At 42.4% G+C, this 21,656-nt stretch overlaps 3 protein-coding genes across 6 annotated transcripts in view; 1 reads left to right on the forward strand and 2 right to left on the reverse strand.

Annotated features, from left to right (window-relative positions):
• The first annotated feature begins 15 nt into the window (after window positions 1–15).
• On the forward strand, window positions 16–3,558 carry pla2g12b (phospholipase A2, group XIIB). 2 transcript variants are annotated; one of them, XM_004556066.4, is made up of 4 exons: window positions 16–622; window positions 2,406–2,494; window positions 2,615–2,780; window positions 2,890–3,558. In XM_004556066.4, the coding sequence occupies exons 1-4, from the start codon at window positions 16–18 to the stop codon at window positions 3,006–3,008; spliced, it is 981 nt and encodes a 326-aa protein (XP_004556123.3). In that variant the 3' UTR covers window positions 3,009–3,558. The 2 variants fall into 2 exon arrangements, with proteins under 2 accessions (XP_004556123.3, XP_004556124.3); XM_004556067.4 differs by having other exon boundaries at window positions 2,406–2,482.
• A 133-nt stretch (window positions 3,559–3,691) lies between these two features.
• Window positions 3,692–11,449, reverse strand: oit3 (oncoprotein induced transcript 3). The gene is made up of 9 exons (XM_004556073.4): window positions 10,945–11,449; window positions 9,192–9,566; window positions 8,993–9,103; window positions 7,860–7,982; window positions 7,621–7,743; window positions 6,365–6,525; window positions 5,795–6,207; window positions 4,983–5,082; window positions 3,692–4,812 (listed from the first exon to the last, which is right to left on the reverse strand). The coding sequence occupies exons 1-9, from the start codon at window positions 11,000–11,002 to the stop codon at window positions 4,660–4,662; spliced, it is 1,617 nt and encodes a 538-aa protein (XP_004556130.1). The 5' UTR covers window positions 11,003–11,449; the 3' UTR covers window positions 3,692–4,659.
• Window positions 11,450–13,032: 1,583 nt separating this feature from the next.
• mcu (mitochondrial calcium uniporter) overlaps window positions 13,033–21,656 on the reverse strand; it is a 59,885-nt gene continuing 51,261 nt past the window's right edge. For all 3 annotated transcript variants that reach the window (XM_076891799.1, XM_004556072.5, XM_004556071.5), the window contains 6 exons: window positions 19,215–19,385; window positions 19,004–19,108; window positions 18,573–18,733; window positions 18,041–18,244; window positions 17,056–17,172; window positions 13,033–16,849 (listed from right to left, as the gene is read on the reverse strand). In XM_076891799.1, coding sequence (XP_076747914.1) covers window positions 16,769–16,849; window positions 17,056–17,172; window positions 18,041–18,244; window positions 18,573–18,733; window positions 19,004–19,108; window positions 19,215–19,385 — 839 coding nt within the window. In that variant the 3' untranslated portion in view covers window positions 13,033–16,768. The remainder of the gene's footprint in view (window positions 16,850–17,055; window positions 17,173–18,040; window positions 18,245–18,572; window positions 18,734–19,003; window positions 19,109–19,214; window positions 19,386–21,656) is intronic.

The raw sequence follows: 21,656 nt of genomic DNA on the forward strand, positions 1-21,656 counted from the left end.
TGCCACTTCGACACCATGCTGCTTCGGACTGTTGTCCTGCTCCTCCTCTGCCTGTCCACAGGGACGTGTGCCACTTTAGGCTACTACCAGACTGACGCAAAGGAGGACGGAGGCCCTGCTGCTGAGTCAGTTGTCGCTGCCGAAGATGCCTCTGTTGACGTAGCCAAAGAAGGTGTCACTGCTGTTGAAGTAGGTGATTCATCTTCAGCTGAGGCAAACGCAGGTAACAGCGTTTTTGGTGACAAACCGCTGCGTGAAATAGGTGTGAAGGGTAGCCAATCAGGTGACAAACATGAAGAAGATGTCCAGGTGGTAGCAGAAGGTGCTACAGTCAAAGAATCAGTGCCAGGCAGTGATGGGCCTCCTGGAGACAGCCCTGCTCTGAAAGCTTTTACTAAAGAAGCTAAGAGCCTGGAACAACCTTCTTCTGGGGAAGAGGCGAATGAGATCAGACCAGTTCAGACAAACAAGTCCCAGAAAACAGCACAGGAACAAGAAGACAGCAGCTGGGGCCTCAACTCTATTAGAAATCATTTCCAGACTGCGCACGGATACTTCGACTCCCTGGTGGAACTGGTCGGTGGACACAATGGTGTTTGTGAGTACCGCTGCAGAAGATATGGTAAGAATCCATCTTAAAATTCTCTGTTCAAGTTCACCGGTCTTTAAGGGATTTTGAGAAGAGTTTTTACACATTGTTGTTTTTAGCTTCCCCCCAAAAAATGTTTCTGACCCTCAGCAGATTTTCAAATGATTACTGTGTTTTCCACTTCCAATATGCTTCCTTAACTAGATATTTTTTGGTTAGTTCAACTTTTAGATCCGATTCCACTGCTATCAATCAATCAATCAATCAATCAATCAATCAATCAATCTTTATTTATAAAGCACTTTTCATACAAAAAATGTAGCACAAAGTGCTTTACATAGTTAAAAGCAGCCCACTCCACCCTCCAACTCACTCCCCGCACTCTCATTAACATAAATGATGTGAATACATACATATCTTTCCCCCCCCCCCCCCCCCCCACACGCACACTTAATGTAGAATAAAAATTGGGCTGGGTTCACATGAGCCAAGTGAGGAAACACTATAACAGGGAGCCGTCTGCACCAAGAGCCGGTCACAGACCGCAGCCTCCAGGCACACAGCAGGAGGGAGGCAAAGGAGCCCCCCAGCCAGGCTGAGAGGACCCCCAGAGACCCAGCAGCCACGGTCAATCACAGCCCCGGTGCAGAGAGCCCCCTCCGAGGAAACACTGGAGATATGCCACAATAGGCTATATACAGGGTAAAATGATAAAATAAATAAGAACGGGTTACAATATAAATATAAATATAAATAGAGTAAGAAGATTAAAAAATGGATAAGAATAAAATCAATAAATATTAGGTAAAGCCTGAATTAATAATAAAATAACAGGATAGAATAAATAAGCATAAAATAAATAAACGTTAAGTAAAAGCTAAATTAAAAAGGTGGGTCTTGAGCCTGTTCTTAAAAACATGTACGTTCTCTGTGGCCCTGAGCTCCTCCGGCAGGCTGTTCCACAGACGAGGACCATACCACTGAAACGCTGCCTCTCCGTGAGTATGTGTCCTGACTTTAGGGACAATCAAAAGGCCAGTACCAGAGGACCTCAGGGTCCGCGAGGGTTCATATGGTAAAAGCAGATCTGAGAGATAAGAAGGCCCAAGACCATTAAGACATTTAAAAACCAATAAAAGAACTTTAAAATCGATCCTGAAACACACGGGGAGCCAATGCAGCAATTCTAAAACCGGTGTAATGTGGGCCCGCCCTCTGGTCTTCGTCAGCACACGAGCTGCAGAGTTTTGTAAAAGTTGTAAAGTTGAAATATTCTTCTTAGGAAGACCAGAGAGCAGGGCATTACAGTAATCAATACGACTGGTAATAAAAGCATGCATCAGCATCTCTGTGTTGGCCTGAGAGAGAATAGGGCGGACTCTGGCTATATTTTTTAGATGATAAAATCCAATTTTGGTCACATGTTTAATATGTGGGATAAAACCAAGCTCAGAGTCAAAAATAACACCCAGGTTTTTCACTTGTAGCGAAGGACATAGTGAAAATGCCTCTAATTTAGACAAGAGTTTCTCTCTCTGAGCCTCAGGACCAACGATCAGGGCTAAAGTACTTCTTTATTGATCCAAGATAACATGCCTGGGCCTCAGGCTTCTTATACCGAAACCTGAATGCATCTGTTTATCAGTGGGAGTTTAGCTTTCCCTCGTCTCAATCAACCATATACATGTTCTCAAACAGAAGGTATATCTTATCTGTGAAATGATACACACCTGAGGATGAACAGGAGCAACTCATGAAATTTGTTTGCTAACGCAGTCAAGTTCAAGACCTAAATGAAGCTTCCATGTTTTCTCAGGAGAACTTCCTCAACCTCGTCCTGGCTTCCAGCTCTCAGAGCCCAACGGCTGCAGCACCTCTCTGGTGGGATTCCAGGTGAATGCTGCTGTAGGTTGCCTGTTCATAGCACCAACAGCTTTCAAAGCAATATCATTAACAACCTTAATGGCTGTAAAAGCCACATGTTCAGTTTGAGCAGACTGTGCTGACACAATCTATCTCTGACAGCTTGACCTGGGGATCCCTGCTATGACAAAGTGCTGCAACCAGCTTGACATGTGCTACGAAAACTGCGGTACGAGCAAGTACGACTGTGACTCCAGGTTTCGCTCGTGCCTGCATGGCATCTGCTCTGACCTTAAGAAGAGTCTGGGGTTTGTTTCGAAAGTGCAAGGTGAGATATTTAACTTTCCCCTCTTCCTGCCTGTGCATAGCCACAAGTTGTCAAAGAAGAAAAAATAAATTAATCAGCGTCCCTCCTCTCTCATATTTTTTTCTCCTAGCCTGTGAATCGATGGCAGACGCTCTCTACAACACAGTTTGGACTCTTGGTTGCAGACCTTACATGAACAGCCAGAGGGCAGCGTGTGTCTGCGAGGGAGAGGAGAGGGATGAACTGTGACACAGAACACTATGGACATCATCTGTGTGCTTTTGAAGACAACTAACAGAGTCATATTTTCACACGCATAGCGTGCATTTATAGGCTTCTTTTTTTTTTCCTTCATAGACGAGATGCCTCACAAGAGCCCTCTCAAGATTCAGAGGCCAGAGATTGAAAAAGACATAAAAGAGGAATTTAAGTGAACAATTTCTTTGGATTTATTCACAATTGTTCGTGCATATTCACTCGCCATGCTCCTCATTTTAGGCCAATTGACTCTATGACTCCATTACCATAAATTACTTGATGACTCCAAACAAAGTGTGTGACGGGAAGATAGAAAGGATACTGTCACCGGATTAATTTCCTCTAGACAGAAAGACACCAGATAATTACTGTGGTGCTCAAGGCTCCTTGTGTGCTGCTATCTTAAATTTGTCAAGCTGCTCAAACCTTAAGTCAGTGTCATGTAAATCTAATGCCTACTATGTTAATGCTTGATGTAAGTTATTTGCCAGTTATTTGTTATGTTTATGAATACATTAAAGACTAATTGCAGCTAAACTGACACGATTAACTCCAGATTAATTGTCGGAGTGATGAAGCTTATGCATAATTTCCAGACGCGGGGTTCTGATATTTCTTTCCCAGCACACTGTGATGTGTGGCGTGCTCCTCATCGATTACACCAAGCAAATGAGTCAGAACGCATCTTATAGATGTTTTAGATGGGGTGGGGGGTTTTTTAAGTTGGAGATGGGGTGAGAAATAAACCACTTCCATAAATCCACTAAGTCTCTAAGCTGTAATCAAGCCTGGGAAATGCCTGAAAGTGTGACCCAGAAAATCATCTCTCATGTTGTAGCTGTTATGAGTGATGTGTGGCGCCTTTCTTGCTTTTTAATCGAAATGTCATTCACTTTAATGTGCTGCAAGTCCAACAGACGCAAACTTGTTATGATGTGTTAATGAGAATAAAAGTTATCTCCAACAATATAAATAACAGCAGAAGGAGGATATACTGTATACACATATATACAGTGCGCTTGGCTTCTTTGTGTCTATGTCTACATTTATTTACTCTCCGGATTACCAGATCAACTGAACTGGACGATTCCTTTTTAAAGGGGTTCCATCATGCTTATGTCCATCTCTATATTTTTATTTTTGGACTCTACTAAAGCTGCTCAAAATTATCCTTATTCATCTTACAACTGGCCTTGGTGCCAATTGTCAGTTCAAGCTGTTTTAACTCCTCTTTCTTTAAACCATCTTTTTTCTGCTTGGCTTCTTCTCAAAAAAAAAAAAAAAAGGTGGGTGTAGAATGTGGGTGAGGTTTTCTTATAGCCAGAGCTGGGTATCCCTTTCTTTGACATCTTACAAATTACAAGAGTACAAAACAAGTCTGAAACTGAATGTTCAGCACAGTCTAAGATCTGAGCTTTTGGCTCATAAGGATTACGTGCACAAACACTGACACGCTGACTTTATTATCTCAAACTCTACGCATGTTTAATCTGGAAAAGCACCACTCAAATAGTGTACGAATGACAGAAAGTGAGAAAAACCATAAAGTGTTCACTTCAGTTTAAATGCAACTGTGCTGATTGTTTAATTTCATGGCTTTTTTGTTGATGTTTGTGTTGATAGCATTGTATAATTGCCATGATTAAGGCAGGATAATGATGGGGCCTGCGCTCAATGCGTGCTGCTCCTGAGGTTCATCCGTCTGAACCTCCCGTCGGACGCGTCCCCGACAGCGCTGAGCACAGCGGGAGTCTCCTGCCCGGCACACTAGCACCTGGCAGTGCAGGAACACTTGCTGTAAACAGAGGAAGCAAGCTTGTTTTGATATTTTGAGACTGCCTTCACAGTGTAAAGGATTCTTCTAATTCACATGGTCTATTAATACAGTCTTTGCAGTATAGAGCTATGCAGGCATAAGTCCACACACATTCGCCAGCTGGCTCCCAGCATGCTCCTTTTACTTACTCGGTTGTCCTTGCCAATGAACTTGAAGACGGGGACCTGGTAGTGCTTAGAGAGCTGGTCCTTTGACGAGTACTGTGTCATTGTTTCATCAGCAATACATCTGCGTAGGAAGCCAAAGAGAGAAACTAGAGTCACACATGCATCTTAATGCAGTAAAAAGAGATCCATAAATGTTTCTAACAAGGCACTTCATTAAGAGATTAGATGCTTCAAGGTCCTGACAGCCTGCCGCATTTGTTGGCAAGCATGAATATAGATTTAGTGATGACCTATTGTGTCTGCAGAGGAAAACTGCATTCACTGGAAAAAAGCGTGTTTCATACATTTAAAAAATTTTGTTTCCATTTTTCTACCCAAAACTATGTGTTGTATTTTTTCTGAACTAGTCAGAGTACAAGACAGAGTGACATTTTTCAGCTGAAAGAGTGATTTCCGGTTGGATAACTGTTGAGCACCTGATGCCAAGAAGACCTTTATAAGACACAGCAGTGGGATCTCATGCTGATGACATTTACTACAATAACTGGAACTGGAGCAAGGCAGAAACGTCTTTTCTGATAAATAAATAAAGTAAAATCTGTTTGCGTGGCTATTTACACCAGACTGATTGTTTTGATTATTTCTTCAGACATCTATCTGTCTATCTGTCGCCTGCAAATGTAAAGACAATTTTTAATTTAAAGTAGATTATTGCATTATATCTTTGGCCAGTAGAGGGCTGCAAAACAGACAGTGATTAATTGAAGAAACAAATAAGGCACATAAATATATACATTATATATGAAATGAAATAACATGAAACCTACACTCACCCATCTCTGATGAGGTAGTACTTGAGGGCCTGGTCAGCTTTGGGCCCCGGTGTAGCAAAGCAGCTCTCCACCAGGGAAGAGAGACCATCCACTCTCTCCTTAGGCTCAACCCCAAAGAAGAGGGAGTCATGCAGGCGGAGCTGGGGTGGGGTGCGGTAGGCCTCTGAAAACTGGGCATCCTTAAAAAGCTCTAAGGAGAAAGTGAAGACCCCCTCACTGTGGCCCTCCAGCTCTAGGGCTGAGTTGCGCTGGCTTGCCTGGTATCCGTCTGAAACCTGATATTCCCTGGGGAACTCACAGGTAACTGGGAGCACCAACTTGCCGGTGCGGACTATTAAGTCCCCGCTGCTTCCTGGGCTGCTCCTTGGGAGACCTGTCACCAGGTTGGTCCCTACAATCTTATTAGCTGTCACCTGAGAGCGAACATGTATATTACATTAATGGGTTTTTCAGTTAGTAACAAGCTTGAGCAACCCATATTAAAGTGCACTGCTCATTTTTCAAAGCCTTCGGCTTACATATTTAACCCAGGGCACATTCTATCAAAAATTCCACCCCAGTTCCTCTGACCTCAACTACTGTGCCACATGTCTTGAGGCTGAAGTTGAGGTTGATGTGTGTGCCATTGGAGACACCCCGACAAGATGAGTTGGAGAGAAAGAGCTCCAGGCCGCCTACAAGGTCCTTAGGAACTGATACTGTAATAGAGCTGGAATCACACTGGACAGGAACTGCAGAGGGGGGAGTCAAAGATATCACAGATTCTTTATAACACTATAAAAAAGAAATCGCCAACTATTACATGGATAAAACAACAAAAAGCTGCTTAAAATGATCTCACAGTTGAGTGATCATTATACAACAACATATGCCACATCACACAGTATGATGCCCTGTGGTGAGAAGTAATGATACAGAAACCAGTAAAAGCAAGCTGCCGAGTTCTATCAGCAGAAAAACAAGGAGCAACTACAGGAGCCAGGATGAGCCATCGAACTACTGACCTTCCAATACGTAGACGACCAGCTCTATCTCCTGAGCCACAGCCGCCCCAAGACACTGCTTCATTCTACCACTAGTGGCCGCTTAACTTTTCTAAGTAGTTTCTACTGATTTATCACTTTCTTGCTGGAAATTTCTGAACATGTGATGCCGTGCTGTTGTTTTTTATGTGTTGCGCAAGGAAAAGAAACAAATTGTCAGTTTTGGCAATTACATCTTATTTCCATAAACAAAGTATTGCTGGCTCCAGCTCCCCCACTGTGAATATCAGCATCATTCCTTTTATGTTTTGGCAAACTGTTGTTCAAGGGATTTAAATCCAAAAGCCTTGATTTTGTTTGTACTCTTTTGACAACATTAGTGCTTGATCACTGAGAAATAAATCAAGAATAAAATAATGTTTACAGGTGAATGTTTTTGCATTCTGACTTAAAAGAACATTTTTTTCTTGATTTATTATCTAGTGAACTGTTAATCAAAAACTTAATCTGCTCAATAAACCATAATAAAAATGTTTTTTTCTTTGGAGTCTTCTTTCATAAATGACAAAAAAACAAAAAAAACCAAACAGACAACAGACAATTTTTCTTGATTCTCAAAAAAGGCTCTCTAGAAAAGGCCAATCATGTTATTCTCTTCAAATATGATTATAGGTCGTCCCTGACAACAGTAATAATAAACCTGAAGAAATGCACTCACCTCATATCTCTGCTGAAAAATCAGATGAGATAAATCCAAACATTTATCTTCACGGCTGCTTCTTTTTTTGCCCGATTGATTACCTATCACTGATATCTACCTTTTTTTCTCACTCACACACGCACCTTGACACGTGCGCTTGTCCTCTCCCAGCTCCAGCCCTCTGGGACAGTGGCACTGATAGGAGTCCAGCAGAGCGGAGCAGCCATGACTGCAGCCTCCATTGTTAACATGACAGCCTGCTATCTCTTCAACACAGAGAACAGGAGAGTATTTGGAGGTGTGTGTGTGTGTGTGTGTGTGTGTGTCCAGTTTACTCATCTCTGTACAACAAATACACATAAGTGCACGCCTGTGCTTGTACCTCTACAGGTGCGTCCATCCTCATCCAGCACACGGCCTCGTCCGCACTCACAGCGCCAAGAGCCTTTGGTGTTCACGCATACCTCTGCACAGCCACCGTTGCCCTGATCGCATTCGTTCACATCTGAGCACACACACAGGTTCAGATATTAATATCAGATGAGTTTCGTTTTAAATAACTGAGCAGCAGATGGGTAGAGTGGAGTGTATCACCTTGAGGCCATCCACTTAGGAATGATACATCAACTTTAAAGGACTTTAAACCTGCATTTATAATCCTGAGAGGCCCAGTAAAGAAATAATGATGGATGAAATAAAAGTGTGCGGTGAAACAAAAGTGAGAGTGCAAAAGAGCGAAGAAAGAGTGAGCCAAAATGAAGAAATGAGAACGTAATTACTGAGGTGAGGACTGGCAGATTTGGTAGATGGATGAATAATGAGATTATGGTAAATTTCAAACTGGCCAGGCTGCCCTAGCATGCCTGTCAACCATCATTAAGCCCCGGTATGCCACACACAAACACACACACGTACACCTGCAGATGCTCACCTTGAGCGTATACCATAAATCAGTATTTTAAAATGTTTGATTGCTTCTGTTGCTTTTTTAAATCAGGCTCTGCTCCTTAAAATAAAATAAGCTTTAATTTAATATTAATATTCTAAAGACGTTGTGATAGGCTCATTAAAAATAAGTAATGAACAGTGAAAATAGTTAAGAGAAAGATTACCAGTTGAACGATTTGGGGATATGAGTGAACCAACACACAAGACAAGACTTAAATATTAATATATTCATATTTGTATACTTTATACCTTGGTATACCAATCTCTTTGTGAATGAATGTCTTGTACAAATGATCGTGCTATAGGTGATATAAATACATAGAGCAGCAATCGTCACCCTACTTGCCACTGGATATTACGTTGGGTAAATGAGGAATAACATAGGAACAGCTTAATTAGAAAATAAAACAGTTGGGTGAACCGACTGCAAATCCAGCTGGATTGATTTTTCTTGTTGTTTTCCACGAAACGTTTCCAGCCTATCTGTCTTCCGTGTTCCCTCGCTTATCTCTGTCTGTTGCACAACTTATCTGTCTCCTCCACTTCCTCCCTCTCTGCATGTCTCACCCAGGCATGTTTGTCCGTCTGGTCCCAGGACATTTCCAGGGGCGCAGCGGCAGTCAGACTGCGGACACGTGGGACCCGTGCAGTCGGCCTCATCGCAAATATCGTAGAAATCTTTGCAACACACAAAAACAACAAAGTCAGGCTACTGAAAAAAGCATCTCACGAACCAACAGATGTCACATCCGACGTGCTCACTCACGGCCACAGTACACATGGAAGCAGACTGACGGCCTTGGCAGGCGGTACACAAAGTATCCTCCAGGACAGGCCTTCACATCCACGCTGGCGTTCCACTGGCAGCAGTTGTTGCTGAAGCTGGCGCAGACAGGCAGGGTGATGATGCCCTCATGGAGCTTTGGGTGGCTGCCATTGAGCCAAATGGGGGCGTGTGTGCCACAGTGATTCTCGGAGATGCAGAAGGTGGGCATGGCATCCCCGGCCATGCCTGTGAAGCGATACCATTCACCGGAGACGTGGCTGTCACACAGGGGCACGCCGGATGACTGGTTGACGTGGTAGTCTGTGTTCCTCCACGGTTCGTTCAAGCTGATGTACGCAGAGCAGGGGTCCAAGACTGAGGCGGGGTGGTGGGAAGGGAGAAAATAAGCACCACATGATTAGATCCTTAAAAAGTAAGATAAATGTGTTTAATATAAATCATTTAAACTGTAAATGATGAATCATTGAGAAAGAAGTTTGGCATATAAAGGCTCAGAAAGAGGCTTTGGTGCGCGCTCTATTGTATATTTGAATTCAAGTTAACACCATTAGGTACTTTGCCCACTTGACCATTTGTTACCATGAAAGCTTTGGATTGGCCAGATAGATGGAAACAGCTTAATTGGACTAAAAGCCAACAAGCTGTCCTCAAAGGCCTCTTTAGCCAATGAGTTCTGTCAGTGGTGACTCTTTTCACTACTGCCAGCAGAATCAAGAGAGAGCGACTGAACAGGGAGAATAAACAAAGTGCAGGAAAACGATCAATAGTATTTCCCTTCTTCATGCCCTTTTTAACAGTGTAATTAAGGGGCAGACATAAAACAAAAGGTGACAGCATGAGGGAGTGGGCAATGAGAGGAAAAGAAGGGTTTAACAGACAGTATTCGCAGGGCTGAATAAGCAGACAGATCATGGAAGTGCTTTGTGTGTGACACCTGACAGAACGAAGCTCACCAGAGACGTGAAGGCAAACACATACAGTACAGTGCAGACTGTGCTATTTGTCTAATTTTGTGACTATATAGGCCTCCGCCAACTAATGGACAGTACATCTTGTCACCACGCTGCTCAAGTAAAAGCAGACAGATCAATCCGCAGTCTGAGTCTTCTGACAGCATTAATGGCCATTTCTGAGAGACGTACGACTGACCAAATGTGCCCGGCTCCAACAGCACAGAAGGGGCAAAGGACATAGCTGACTCATGCGGATGTATGCTAATGGGAGCATTAAATCTTCCAGATGGGGCATGAATAACTTAATAAGGCTTTGGGGAGAATATGGAGCCATGTCTGACCTGATCTTGTCTGTACAAATGAAGATGAAGAGCAACAGTGCACAAACTTACTCTCTTTCATATCACTTTTTTTTTTGTTAAAGGTTACAGCTAGTGATATTTTATTAATGTGGACAAAACAAGAATGACCTGATCACTCTAACAACTTCTTGTGTGGCCAAAGCCCGACATTGTTTATTGCTCTGTGCCTGGTTTTCCAGTAACACTGGTAATCTGCTTAAAAACTCACCAGAGCATTAAATGTGTATAAATCCACATAGTACCCAAAAACTGCACTTATCTGAGCTTTTCTTTAGATTTATGTAAAAACTACAGTAATGCTTTTGGCAGCTTGACCATTAAATTTCACGTTGCTTTTAATCACAGTAAAAACGTTTTTATAGTAGACATACCTGCTTATTTTGGACGTAAGTATAAAAAATTGCATAATCCACTTACCTACACCTGCAACTGCAAGAATCTCCAGCGCCAGACCGGTAATTACCAAAAAAATCATGATCTGCTTTCTCGCTGTTGGTTAGAAGATCCAAGCTCAAGCCTGAGTGTGTTTGTGTATGTGCGGCACTTCTGATTCATCTTTTTGAGGAAGTCTGTTTTTAATAGTCACCTCTTATCTTTGTCAAATTGTCATGTCCCTCTCTCACCTTGAATCCCTGACCTTCTGCTCCCCAAATCCAGTAACAGGACCATCCTCCCATTGTTTCCATCAGAAAACTATTTTTACACTGCACATGCCTTTAAAATATCCAACACATGTTTTCTGACTGGAGCTTGAGACACGTCTGTCCTTCCTTTCTTCCTGATTTAAAGCTCGTTGAAAAAACGAGTGATGATCTAATCTCGGTTTAACCAATCTGATTAAACTGCTTAGCGTCGCGCTGAAGCATCTTTCACTTCAAGATGGTGACGGCGAGGTTTGCACACTCAAATTTTAGCGCAGCAAGACCTTTGATGAGGACAAACTGATCCAGCAGAGTCGACGTGTGCTCGTAGGTTTTTCAGGCCGCCAGCGGAGGTATCTACAGCTTTGCCCTTTTCATTTAAAACCTGCAGAAGCCAACCTGAGGCTTGCAGTTTTTGTGTCTCATTATGTAATTAAGTCAGTGGAGACATTAATCCATGAGGTAGTTAGAAGAAATGAGTCAGAACACTTAGCTCTGTAAGTAAGATGTCGTTAGTCCTCCTGGCTGCAAGTCTCTGGGGAACAAATAGACTGAATCAGCATTGTATTTTAGAACAGTGCAGGAGTTTCATAAATTATATGTTTATATGTATTATAAAACCTTATTTGCTCCTTTATGTAATGCTCTTAATTTTTCCTATTTAAAGGCCAGATTTTTAGGCTTATATGTGGACAACTGAGTCATAATCTGAATAAGTTACTATAGTTTGACTTCTTCATGACTTTGCTTAAAAGGATTGCTTTTGCCTTAAGGATCAATGCTTTCTTTTAGGCTTGATTTTTAATATTATGGCGTTAAAGAGGGTGACATGATGGTGGTTAGCACGGTCATTTCACAGCAAGAAGGTCCGGGGCTCAACTCCAGGCTGGGCTTTCTATGTTGAGTTTGAATTTTCTCCCCGTTTGTGTAATTCTTTCAAGGTACATTGGCTTCTTCCCACAGTCCAAAGACATGCATGACGTTAGGTTAACTGGCGATTCTAAATTCACCGTAGGATGGATGAAGCAAGCTGAGTAACTGATGATGAATGGATGAACTCCATCCATGGATGCAGATGAGGAGATTGGTGACTCGTCGAGGGTGTACCCTCCCTCTTACCCTATGACAGTTGGGATAGTCTCAAAACCTCCCTACGACTGTAAAACGAATAAGCAGAAGATGATGATAAGGAACCACACACCTCTGTGAGTTGGTCAGTTTTGTTAAAGCTGCACTGCCGGATCCAGTTCCTGACACTAAATCCCATTTATGATCCTTTAGCTGAGATTGACCTGTTGGATTTTTAACTAAATGAGCAGCTAGGTACTAACCAGAAAGGTCATGAAGATTAGAGATCACATTTAGTTTGCTCTCAAGACAATTGTGACAGCTCTAATGATTCATTTGGATGAATTTTTTTTCTTATCAAGATGTTTTGCAAAACTATTGAGACCATGACCTTAGCTGTATTTTACTTGTGAGCAGACAGGAAGTTATATGTCAAATGTCAACAACTGACCTCACACTCACATTGGTCACTGTGAGTGTTTTTCTGCTGTCATTAGCATTTAGCTTAAAGCAGTGATGCACCCAAGTGTAACCACACAGCGATATGGCTCATGGCTTTTCTCGGGTTATTCAAGGGAAATGATTCCTTTTCTGCTCTAATGATCAAAATAAGATTGAAAAAGCACCAAAAATAAAAACAAGAGTGTGTTGATTCTCAGATCTATCTCATAGGATGTCCTGTGCAGGAAGGGCTGAAGGCCAAGGAAAGTCTGGGGAAGTCATCGAGACCTTGGAAAGCTTCTTGTAAACATCGGCAGCGTTACACATTAATCACAAATTTCAACCGGACCACTGGTTCCAAAAACTGGATAAGGATTTTATTGATAATTGAATTACATTTCTCTTTTATACATATTTCATAAATGATACAGGATTTTACATTTTCTTTCCTTTTTTTTCCTTTTGTTTTTTTTTTTTTTTTTGCCAACATTACAGCATCATGTCAACAGGAGAAAAGAAAAAGTAAATAAGAGGTCAGAATGAAGTACGAGATCATTTTCAACCCAATAATCTGCTTCATTCTTCAGGCATTTTAAACAAATCTTATTGTAAGTGCTCACACCCACGCAACAAAGAAACAAAACAAGAAATTCAGAACATAACAAATTCAAAACATTGTAATAATGTGACTTTGGAGAAGAAAAAAGGCTGGGGGTTGATGAAAAAGAATAACAGGAGGGATACGAACCGGAGATAGCCCCCAATAAGCTAAGAAAATGCACCTGCCACTTTTACTTTGGACTCCAAGACGAGAGGTCATAAAACCTCTTTTATAGGTGGCTTTTTTTCCATTTATTGGGGAGCTGAGGGAAGGGATTTAAGGGAGTAAACAAGGTGAAGATGGGCTTTGAGCATTTGGTTGGCCTGGATTTAAATCAGATTTGGCAGGGCAGATTCTAAAGACGCAACCCCGCCCCGCTGCCCTTTATAACTAGGAATCTCTACAAACAACGTTCTTAAATTATCTTTGCAGTTATTTTGATAAATCATCGTTTTTTTATTTATTTTTTTAACATATTTCCCATGTAAACATACATTCATGCAACACCCTCTTTAGAATAAAGTTTCCCTATATTTGATATATTGTTTTAAAAAAAAGTTTTTAAAAAAAAGGCAATAAACGGTGGATGGCATGAAAAAAGAAAAAGGAGGCTGTGACGATGATGATGATGATGATGGAGTTGTTGTGTAGAAACAGCAGAGGGGAGGACTCACCTTCTGCAGAACATCTCCAAGGAAACACCATTTTCTCTCTCTGTGTGTGTGTGTGTGTGTGTGTGTGTGTGTGTGTGTGTGTGTGTGTGTGTGTGTGTGTGTGTGTGTGTGTGTTCAGGACAGACAAATTTAAAGCTGATGACGGCCGTAAAACGGGATGAGAGCCAAATTGATTTTTAGCGCTATTGACAAGCGGCAATTAGGAGCAAAGGACTCATGAATATGGTGATGTGCACTTTTGCTCTCTGTGCACTAGACATGCAGGTTCAAACAAACACTCATGTACACAGACACACACACAGCAAAAAATTGATTTCCACTTCCACAGAGTGAAATTTAACCCTTCTTTGTGGGAAAAAAAAAAAGACAGATTAACTTTCTCTTCTTATAGTTTTTCCTATCATGTATCATGTTGCCGTTCACCAAATTGCTACATTGTCAAAAAAGTTTAAATAATTAATGATCCAAAAGGCACCTTTTCCCTGGGAGGTAAAACACACACACACACACACACACACACACACACGGTAACAGTTTCGACTAAAAATCCTGCCTTGAGATCTGCAGGTCTAACCTTTGATTTGACCCTAAAATCATGCATTTTAATATAAAATCTGTATTTTAACACAAGCATCTCATCAGTAGGATTTTGCCAACTGTTCACACACAGGCACAGGATGATCTGGAGCTGAAGTCCACGTGTGCCTCCCCTCTGCAGAAGTGAAGATAACTGGCTTTGAGAAGCTATAGAGATGATTATGGGGGGAAGAAAAGGCCACCAATCCTCGGCCTGAACATAAATTTATATGTGAACCTGGCAAAGGTTTATTCCATGACCATCCCCCCTAAATAAAAATGGACAACATAAATATATGGCTTGTACAACATCTGAATAAGACTTCAGCTTGATGTGGATGACTCTTTAGCAAATGTGCAAAAGAAAGGTGTCCAATTAAGTACAAAATTGCAATAATGCTCCTACACATTCACAGATTTCTACTGAGGGCATACCACAGCATGCAGTCTACCCCGCCTTGCCATCAAGGGAGCAGGGAGGGAGGGGCATTACAGCAGCAGTGGGAGGAGAACACTCTGGATTTGTTTCTGAATGAGAAAACCTCTATGACTTCAATGCCATGACACTTGTTTTGTTGTTGGATTGAGCTTTTATTTTGTGATTTCATTTGGTAAGAGAAAGAAAAAAAAACACAAGATGGCAAGACAATGGTTACTGAGCTGCGGGGAGTTTACTAAAAACCTCTAGCTATTAAGAAAGTTTTTGTAGAAGCCAGTTCATCAAGTGTATTACCATGCTTGTAAGTTTGTCTGAGGCAATGATCGGTAAAGATTTCAACCTTGCCGTTATGTTAAGCGTTTCTACAGCAATTGCTGCATTCAGATAATTAAAGAAGTCAAACAGCACCCTTGTATTTGGATTCCCCCCAATCCCCTTGGCAGCCATGCAGACGAGCCTTACATCCACCTTGAATGCTGTTATTGTGGCACATACAGTGTGCATTTGCCATGAAAATGCATAAAAACTGGTAGCTTTATGTATGTACTGCATATAGGGCGATGCTTTTTGTGTGTGTGCGTATGCGACTAAGTGTGTGTTGGACTGTTAGTGGGCTTCCTTCATGGCAGGAGATCTTTATAGAGGGTGTAAGATGAGCTGTTTGATGCCAAAAAAAAGAAGAAAAAAAAAGAGGTTTGTTGTATGAGAGCTCCTCCCCCCACTGAAAAAACTAGCCTCTGGTCATCTGGTTTATTTGATTGTATACATATATATTCATATTTTTCCATAACAAATATACTATGGCTTTCAAAATAAAAAGTGCCAAAATATTTTTATCATTTTTTTTTCTTTTTGTTTTTTCGTTTTTTTGGAATAAAAGAACACACAGTGATGTTGTTGTCGGTAGTACTGTCATACTTGCGCAGGCTGGGCCGCTACAGGGCGTTAAAACAGGAAGAGAATATGAGGCGTTTTCAATCCTGCATCCTGCGAGTGGAGACGGACTCCTGACGAAGGAAGGTCAATCTGTGACAGCTGTCCGTCGCCTGGAGGAGGCGCGGCTCCGAGAGGGAGAGGCAGCAGGAGTCGGCCACAGGAAAAACGAAGGTCTTCCCGATGGTGTGACTGCGGTCGGGATTTCTTGTAAACGTGTCCTCGCAGCCTGCCCCGTCCAAGAGGAGGCGTGTGTGTTGACAGTTTGACCACTAGAGATAGAAGGACTGCGCCGCCGTGGTAACCCGCAGGGCAGCCAAGGTCAGTGTCCCAAGGTAGCCTGAAAGTCCTGCCAACACACACAGACACACACACAGCTGCCCCCGCTGCGTGTTCCTTGTCGTGGAGTGTTCTACAGGTGTAGTAATTCCCGTTTCATCCCTGGAGTTACCTGCCGGCTGTCCCTCTGGAGACTTGAGGCATATCCATTGTGGCCAATTTAATGCTATCGTCATCGTCTTCCTTTTCCATCATCCCCAGCATCCATCAGCTGTGAGACGTTTTCAGTTCTTGATGTTCTCACCATCCTGTTTTTTTCGCCTTTTAGCAGTTTTTGCTTGCAATTCCGACTCGAGGTTCCAGTCGGGAAAAGAAAAAGAAGAACCCAAAAAAGAAAAGGAGAAAAAAAAGGAGAAAAAAACCTCCGTCAGAGAATAAAGGGATGGGATTATCGGGTGCGGGAGGGATGCAGGGATAGGGGACTCTAAGAGAAATGGATGGGAAAGAGGGAGGAGGGAGTAGGACAGCAGAAGAGAAGAGGAAAAAAGTGGGTTGCAGGAGCTGAGCGAGGGGGAGGTCACTCTTCCCATCAATTTTTGCCGTCGGTGAGTTGCTGAATCGGGAGCTGGAGCTGGAGCGGGTCCCGTAGACGCTTCAGATCTAACTCCACCTGAAGAGGATGTAAAGTGAGAGAGGAAAATGAGGGAAGTGAAAATTCAAATAAATAAATAAAATGTGGCGGGGTGGTACAAATCCGCATGTATCCACTGGCACAACAAATCCGAGAGCTGAACTGCAAAATGCGTGAATCCCCAGTGCGACTGCAGCGCTGGTTTTACATTACAAAACACCCAGCTTTCAACCGAGCAACTATACCTCAGCGATATCATCCTTCAGCTTGTTGTACTTCTCAATGTCGAAGCGTGTCCTTTTCACCCCCTTGTGGAAGAACAGCAGATACTGCCTGTCTCTGGCGTCGGGATAAACGTACTCCTGCAGGTTACAGAGACACGCAGTCAGAGCTGTGTGTAAGAGGACCCAGTTTATCAGAAACCTTCCATCTACTCATTTCTATAGGAGTGAAAAAGCCAACATCAAATTGGCTCCATGTCCTTGGATTTAAAAATTTATGGTAATTGTATAAACGCTGAACACATTTCTGAAGGGCGACGATGTCACCAGGCTTTAAAAAGTTTTTTAAAAATCCATTAAATTTCCCAAGTGTGATGATTTCCTGGGTGGGTTCTTAACAGATTTTCGGCATAACTGGCCTACAATGAGTCACACTTTTTGGTACAGCGAAAGCACCCAAAACACAAGTGTGGAGACTAGAAAAAAGGCTTTCAATACGATAATATGAATAGATCGATTCTATTTCCATGCTTTTTGTCAGGCAACAGTGCACGATTGTTAATTAACAAAACAAATCAGCAGGGAAAAGGAGTAAATCCACATATTTGATTAGGTTCTATCAAAGCTGAACTTTTTTCTATTATAAGTGACTTCAGTGGTTATCAGAATGTAAAAATATTTAACAGGAACACTGCCTGAATGCATATTACATCCGTTTGAGCTTGTCTTTGGATGGCATTTCCATAGATCGAGAAAAAAGAGAAACACATCCAAGGCACTCCATTCGCTTCATGCCTTCACTCTCATGATACAGGTTCTCAGATTTAATCCACTGCTTTGCAGCATTCAAACCATTATTAGGTTTGAATTATTAGGTATACAGATTTCTCCTGGTTTTCCACCAGTATGAATCTTCAAACATGGATGCTTAGATCATGTGATAACAAGGTGTAAACATGAAAGCTAAGGCCTTTACATCTTTATCCAAGTTTGAAGACTGTGGTCTTACCTGACGTGTTAGAACGAAGTAGGCATACATGGCCATTGCAGTGCCGTAAGTGATGAAGTAGGTGACCGGCTCCATGATATCCCAGGAGTACTCCCACCAGGTTAGCCTGGCCAAGATACCAAACTGGGTTGCCATATACGCCATGCCACCCCACAACACCCAAGTGGTGCGTCGCTCTGCCTTCTTATTCAGCTCCTCCTTCACCTGCACAGGAGATAATACAGAAACCGCACATGCGTTCACAAGCGGAGCACATAAAACTATTTTCCATTAGGTCAGTAATTCCCTTCAGTACACAAGTAACAACTGAATAACAACATTTTAGTTATATTAGCCATGTCGTGTGAATTGTGACTGGGGTGATATGCTATACTAGTTACATAACAGCTTCTTGTCTCCCATGAAAAAATTTAATAAAAGCATGCAGGTCACTTAATTTCAAGTTCCCTGATGTTGTGGTGAAGGTTAATCGTCTTGTAGCAGCACAAATTTCAATATTACAGCACTCCAAAACACGTTAAGAGAGTTAGACCTTCTCTAGGGGGCGGAGTTGTGAGTTCAGGTCCTCCAGTCGTCCAATTAGCTCACGCTCTTTGCTAAGTTGGTGCTCGTCGATGCGCAGCGTGGTATAGAGCTGCTGCACCAGAAACTTGACATCGTTCAACTTTTCCGCCTCCTCGTGGGGCAACAGCTCTGAAGTTAAACACACAAATGCAAATAAATAAACAGGCTTCCCACATGCTGGCAATAAAATCCTGACTTCCTCTTATTGGTGACGCCCCCTAAGGCAGAATTCAGACAAGAATTTCAGGCTTCAGTGGTTGTGCTTCTTATTATGCTAAAGCACCTATCACCATGATCACTGCAACCCCCAAAACACCTGTCACACCCACAGTCGCAGCGGTACACGCCATGATTGAAATCTGCCTAACAACGAACAGTAGAGGCTTCGCCGGTTCTCACCTCTCCTCGGTGGCCGCACGAGGTGTGTGGTGTCGTTAATAACGAGCTTGAAATCATCCAGCAGCAGGATGTCTATTCCTGTGGAGGAGGCAACCCTCGCCCCATCTGAAGAGAAAGAGAAACGGGGAGAAAATAAGAGAGGGCTTACGCAACAAAAAGGTACTGGAACTAAAGGTTATGAGGTTTTGTTCACTTGTGTGTGTGAGCATACCCATAGAGTAGATGGCGACCCGGTCGATGCCTCTGTCCTCTGCCTGGAGCTGTTGGAGGAAAACTCCCACACAGTCGCTGAGAGGTTTGAGGGTGAACTGACAGCGCTCTCGTCTGGACGGCAAACTGACTGAGATCACCGGCAGCCCGTTCTGATACACCACCGTCACCTCTGTAGGGGTCGCGAGTAAGAAAACAGGGACGGGTCGAACGTCACAAAAGCAGTAATCTTGCACAACCTCAATGCCCAAAAAATTAGGATGCTGAGTAAAATGGAAGTACATACAGAATGCAATGATTTACAGTATGTGTGCAGTTTAGCATCATCTTGCTGAAGTAAACAACAACTTCCCCGGATTGGAGCACATGCTCCTCTAAAACCTGTGTATACCTTTGAGCATTCATAGTGCATTTCCAGATGCGCAAGCACTAACTCCCACATACCATCAGAAATGCAGGATGAATCTCTGCATGATATTATATACTGCAGATGATGAGATATCGCAATTTCACGCTGAGGAAAATTATTCTGAAATTTGTAGGTGCAGTTCTTTTAAGGACTCATTAACCTCTTCTGAGAAACTCAGCCTCTCTGAGATGCTCTTTTTATGCCCAATCATGTTACTGACCTGTTGCTAATTAGCTGAAGAATGCTCCTCCAGTTGTTTTTTTTAGTACTACTTACCTTTCATGGGTTTTGTTGCTCCCATTCGAAATTTTTTCAAGACATTTGATATGTTTCTATGACGTATTGTGAATAAAAATATGGTTTCATGAGATTTGCATCTTTGTCCCAACTCCTTTGGAACTGTGGTTATAAAATGAGGTTACAGAAAGGCTAAGAAGCGTTAATGAGAAGCAGGAGTCTAGTTATTCTTGGTTTACTTTGCATGGCTCACTACAAAACATCTAGATGATACCATCTGTGGCCTGATTGATATATTGGCATTAAACAGTTTGCCCAGCAAAGTAGTGGTATGGAGTCAGAGTTCTGATACTAAGTATCTAATTAACTTAAGTGCACTGCTATAAAACTTAAACAACTGGTCCAACACATGGACACAGAAACCTTGGAAAAAAAAGGTTATCTAACAAGAGCATTTTGTCTAACTGCTCACTGGACTGTGGTTCAGGGCGTCACAGTAGCCCTAACTGGGCGCATCACAACACTAAACATAAAACTCAGTGATCGTTCATTAAACGTTAACAGATCTTGCCATATTGGAACACTGGCTCCATTTAACTTATCCAATAAGACGCTGCAGTCAATGTAATTCATCAACAGTTATTTATTGGCTGAAATTATCTGGTACAAATTCGGAGGCAGTGTAGGGGTGGGTTCCCACAGACAGGATGCTTTGACTGGACGTGTGCATTGACCAAGTTGTGATTAGGAATGGTATTCGATAACTGGTTCCAATTAACGATCATTTCCAAGTTATTGTAAATGCATGCATCCAAGCTTGGTTGTAACCATCAACAATGACGGCATGTCAATGAAAATCTTTTTTTAATAAAATAGTTGTACTGAGAGCTGCATTAATAATTGAGTCTATGCACATTGCTGTCAAAAAATTCTTATTACTCTCAGTACCTAATTTTTGGTTTAGCACATCTAATATTTGTCAGTAATCAACACAGGACTAATAGCTACTAAAAGACATACACTGCTCGCTGCGGTTTGCCAAAATAAGCCCTATCCAGGCCATCTGTTCTGGAGAATCGATACAGCCTTAACATTGCGAACCTGTTCCTCACAGGACTGCCGATGATTCTTTGAAGCCAACTATTGATGTTTCTTATTCCCACATAAAAGCCTGAAAGACTTCTAAATCATGCGCGTGTGGTGAGGCTGAATTAAAAGGCCTCGAGGTAAACACCGTAGTTTATTCATTCTTTGAAATTTTTTTACTTTTCATAGCCGAGAAAAAGATGGAATCACTTAGTGTACCTGGGACTGAGTTCAAGTTTAGGATTCTGTGCGTTTTCGGTGCCATCTGTACACCCTGCTTTTTTCTTCCATCACTTTTGTCCCAAACAGCTGAGCCCACGCTCGGCTCACTGGCACTCTCTGCTAATATAAGCCTGTAATATGGCTCTATTGGTCCATAACCAAACTACTGTTGTAATGAGCCTGTGCAGCTTATACCATTATCATGCTGAGTGGCCTCTAAAGACAGACACATGAATCAAGGCAGGGGGCTGCAAGCCCATAGGAGATATGATCCGAGCCTCCTTGTTGCTGCTGCACCCAAAAACCTCCGCCTCCTGCACAGGCCCACTGCAGTGAATCAGCAGATATCTGCCCAGGTCCACACCAAGAAATGAAGGACGCTCAGCTGGCACAGGCAGCGCCAGCCGGGCTTCTTTTCCAGGTGTCACGTTTAAAAGACACCAAAGGTTCAGACGTTTCATTTTAAGACCGTTTCTTCATTACAGTGAT

The sequence above is a fragment of the Maylandia zebra genome, linkage group LG13, assembly GCF_041146795.1.
Source record: "Maylandia zebra isolate NMK-2024a linkage group LG13, Mzebra_GT3a, whole genome shotgun sequence".
NCBI lineage: Eukaryota > Metazoa > Chordata > Actinopteri > Cichliformes > Cichlidae > Maylandia > Maylandia zebra.

Bases quoted from the DNA above. Each gene is read 5' to 3' on its own strand.
- pla2g12b (XM_004556066.4), top strand. From the start codon at position 16: ATGCTGCTTCGGACTGTTGTCCTGCTCCTCCTCTGCCTGTCCACAGGG. The intron at 623-2,405 runs GTAAGAATCCAT...ATGTTTTCTCAG, and splicing joins GTACCGCTGCAGAAGATATG to GAGAACTTCCTCAACCTCGT. The intron at 2,495-2,614 runs GTAGGTTGCCTG...TATCTCTGACAG, and splicing joins GATTCCAGGTGAATGCTGCT to CTTGACCTGGGGATCCCTGC.
- oit3 (XM_004556073.4), bottom strand. From the start codon at position 11,002: ATGATTTTTTTGGTAATTACCGGTCTGGCGCTGGAGATTCTTGCAGTT. The intron at 6,526-7,620 runs GTGCGTGTGTGA...CCCCCTCTGCAG, and splicing joins GGACAAGCGCACGTGTCAAG to TTCCTGTCCAGTGTGATTCC. The intron at 6,208-6,364 runs GTCAGAGGAACT...GTTCGCTCTCAG, and splicing joins CATGTGGCACAGTAGTTGAG to GTGACAGCTAATAAGATTGT.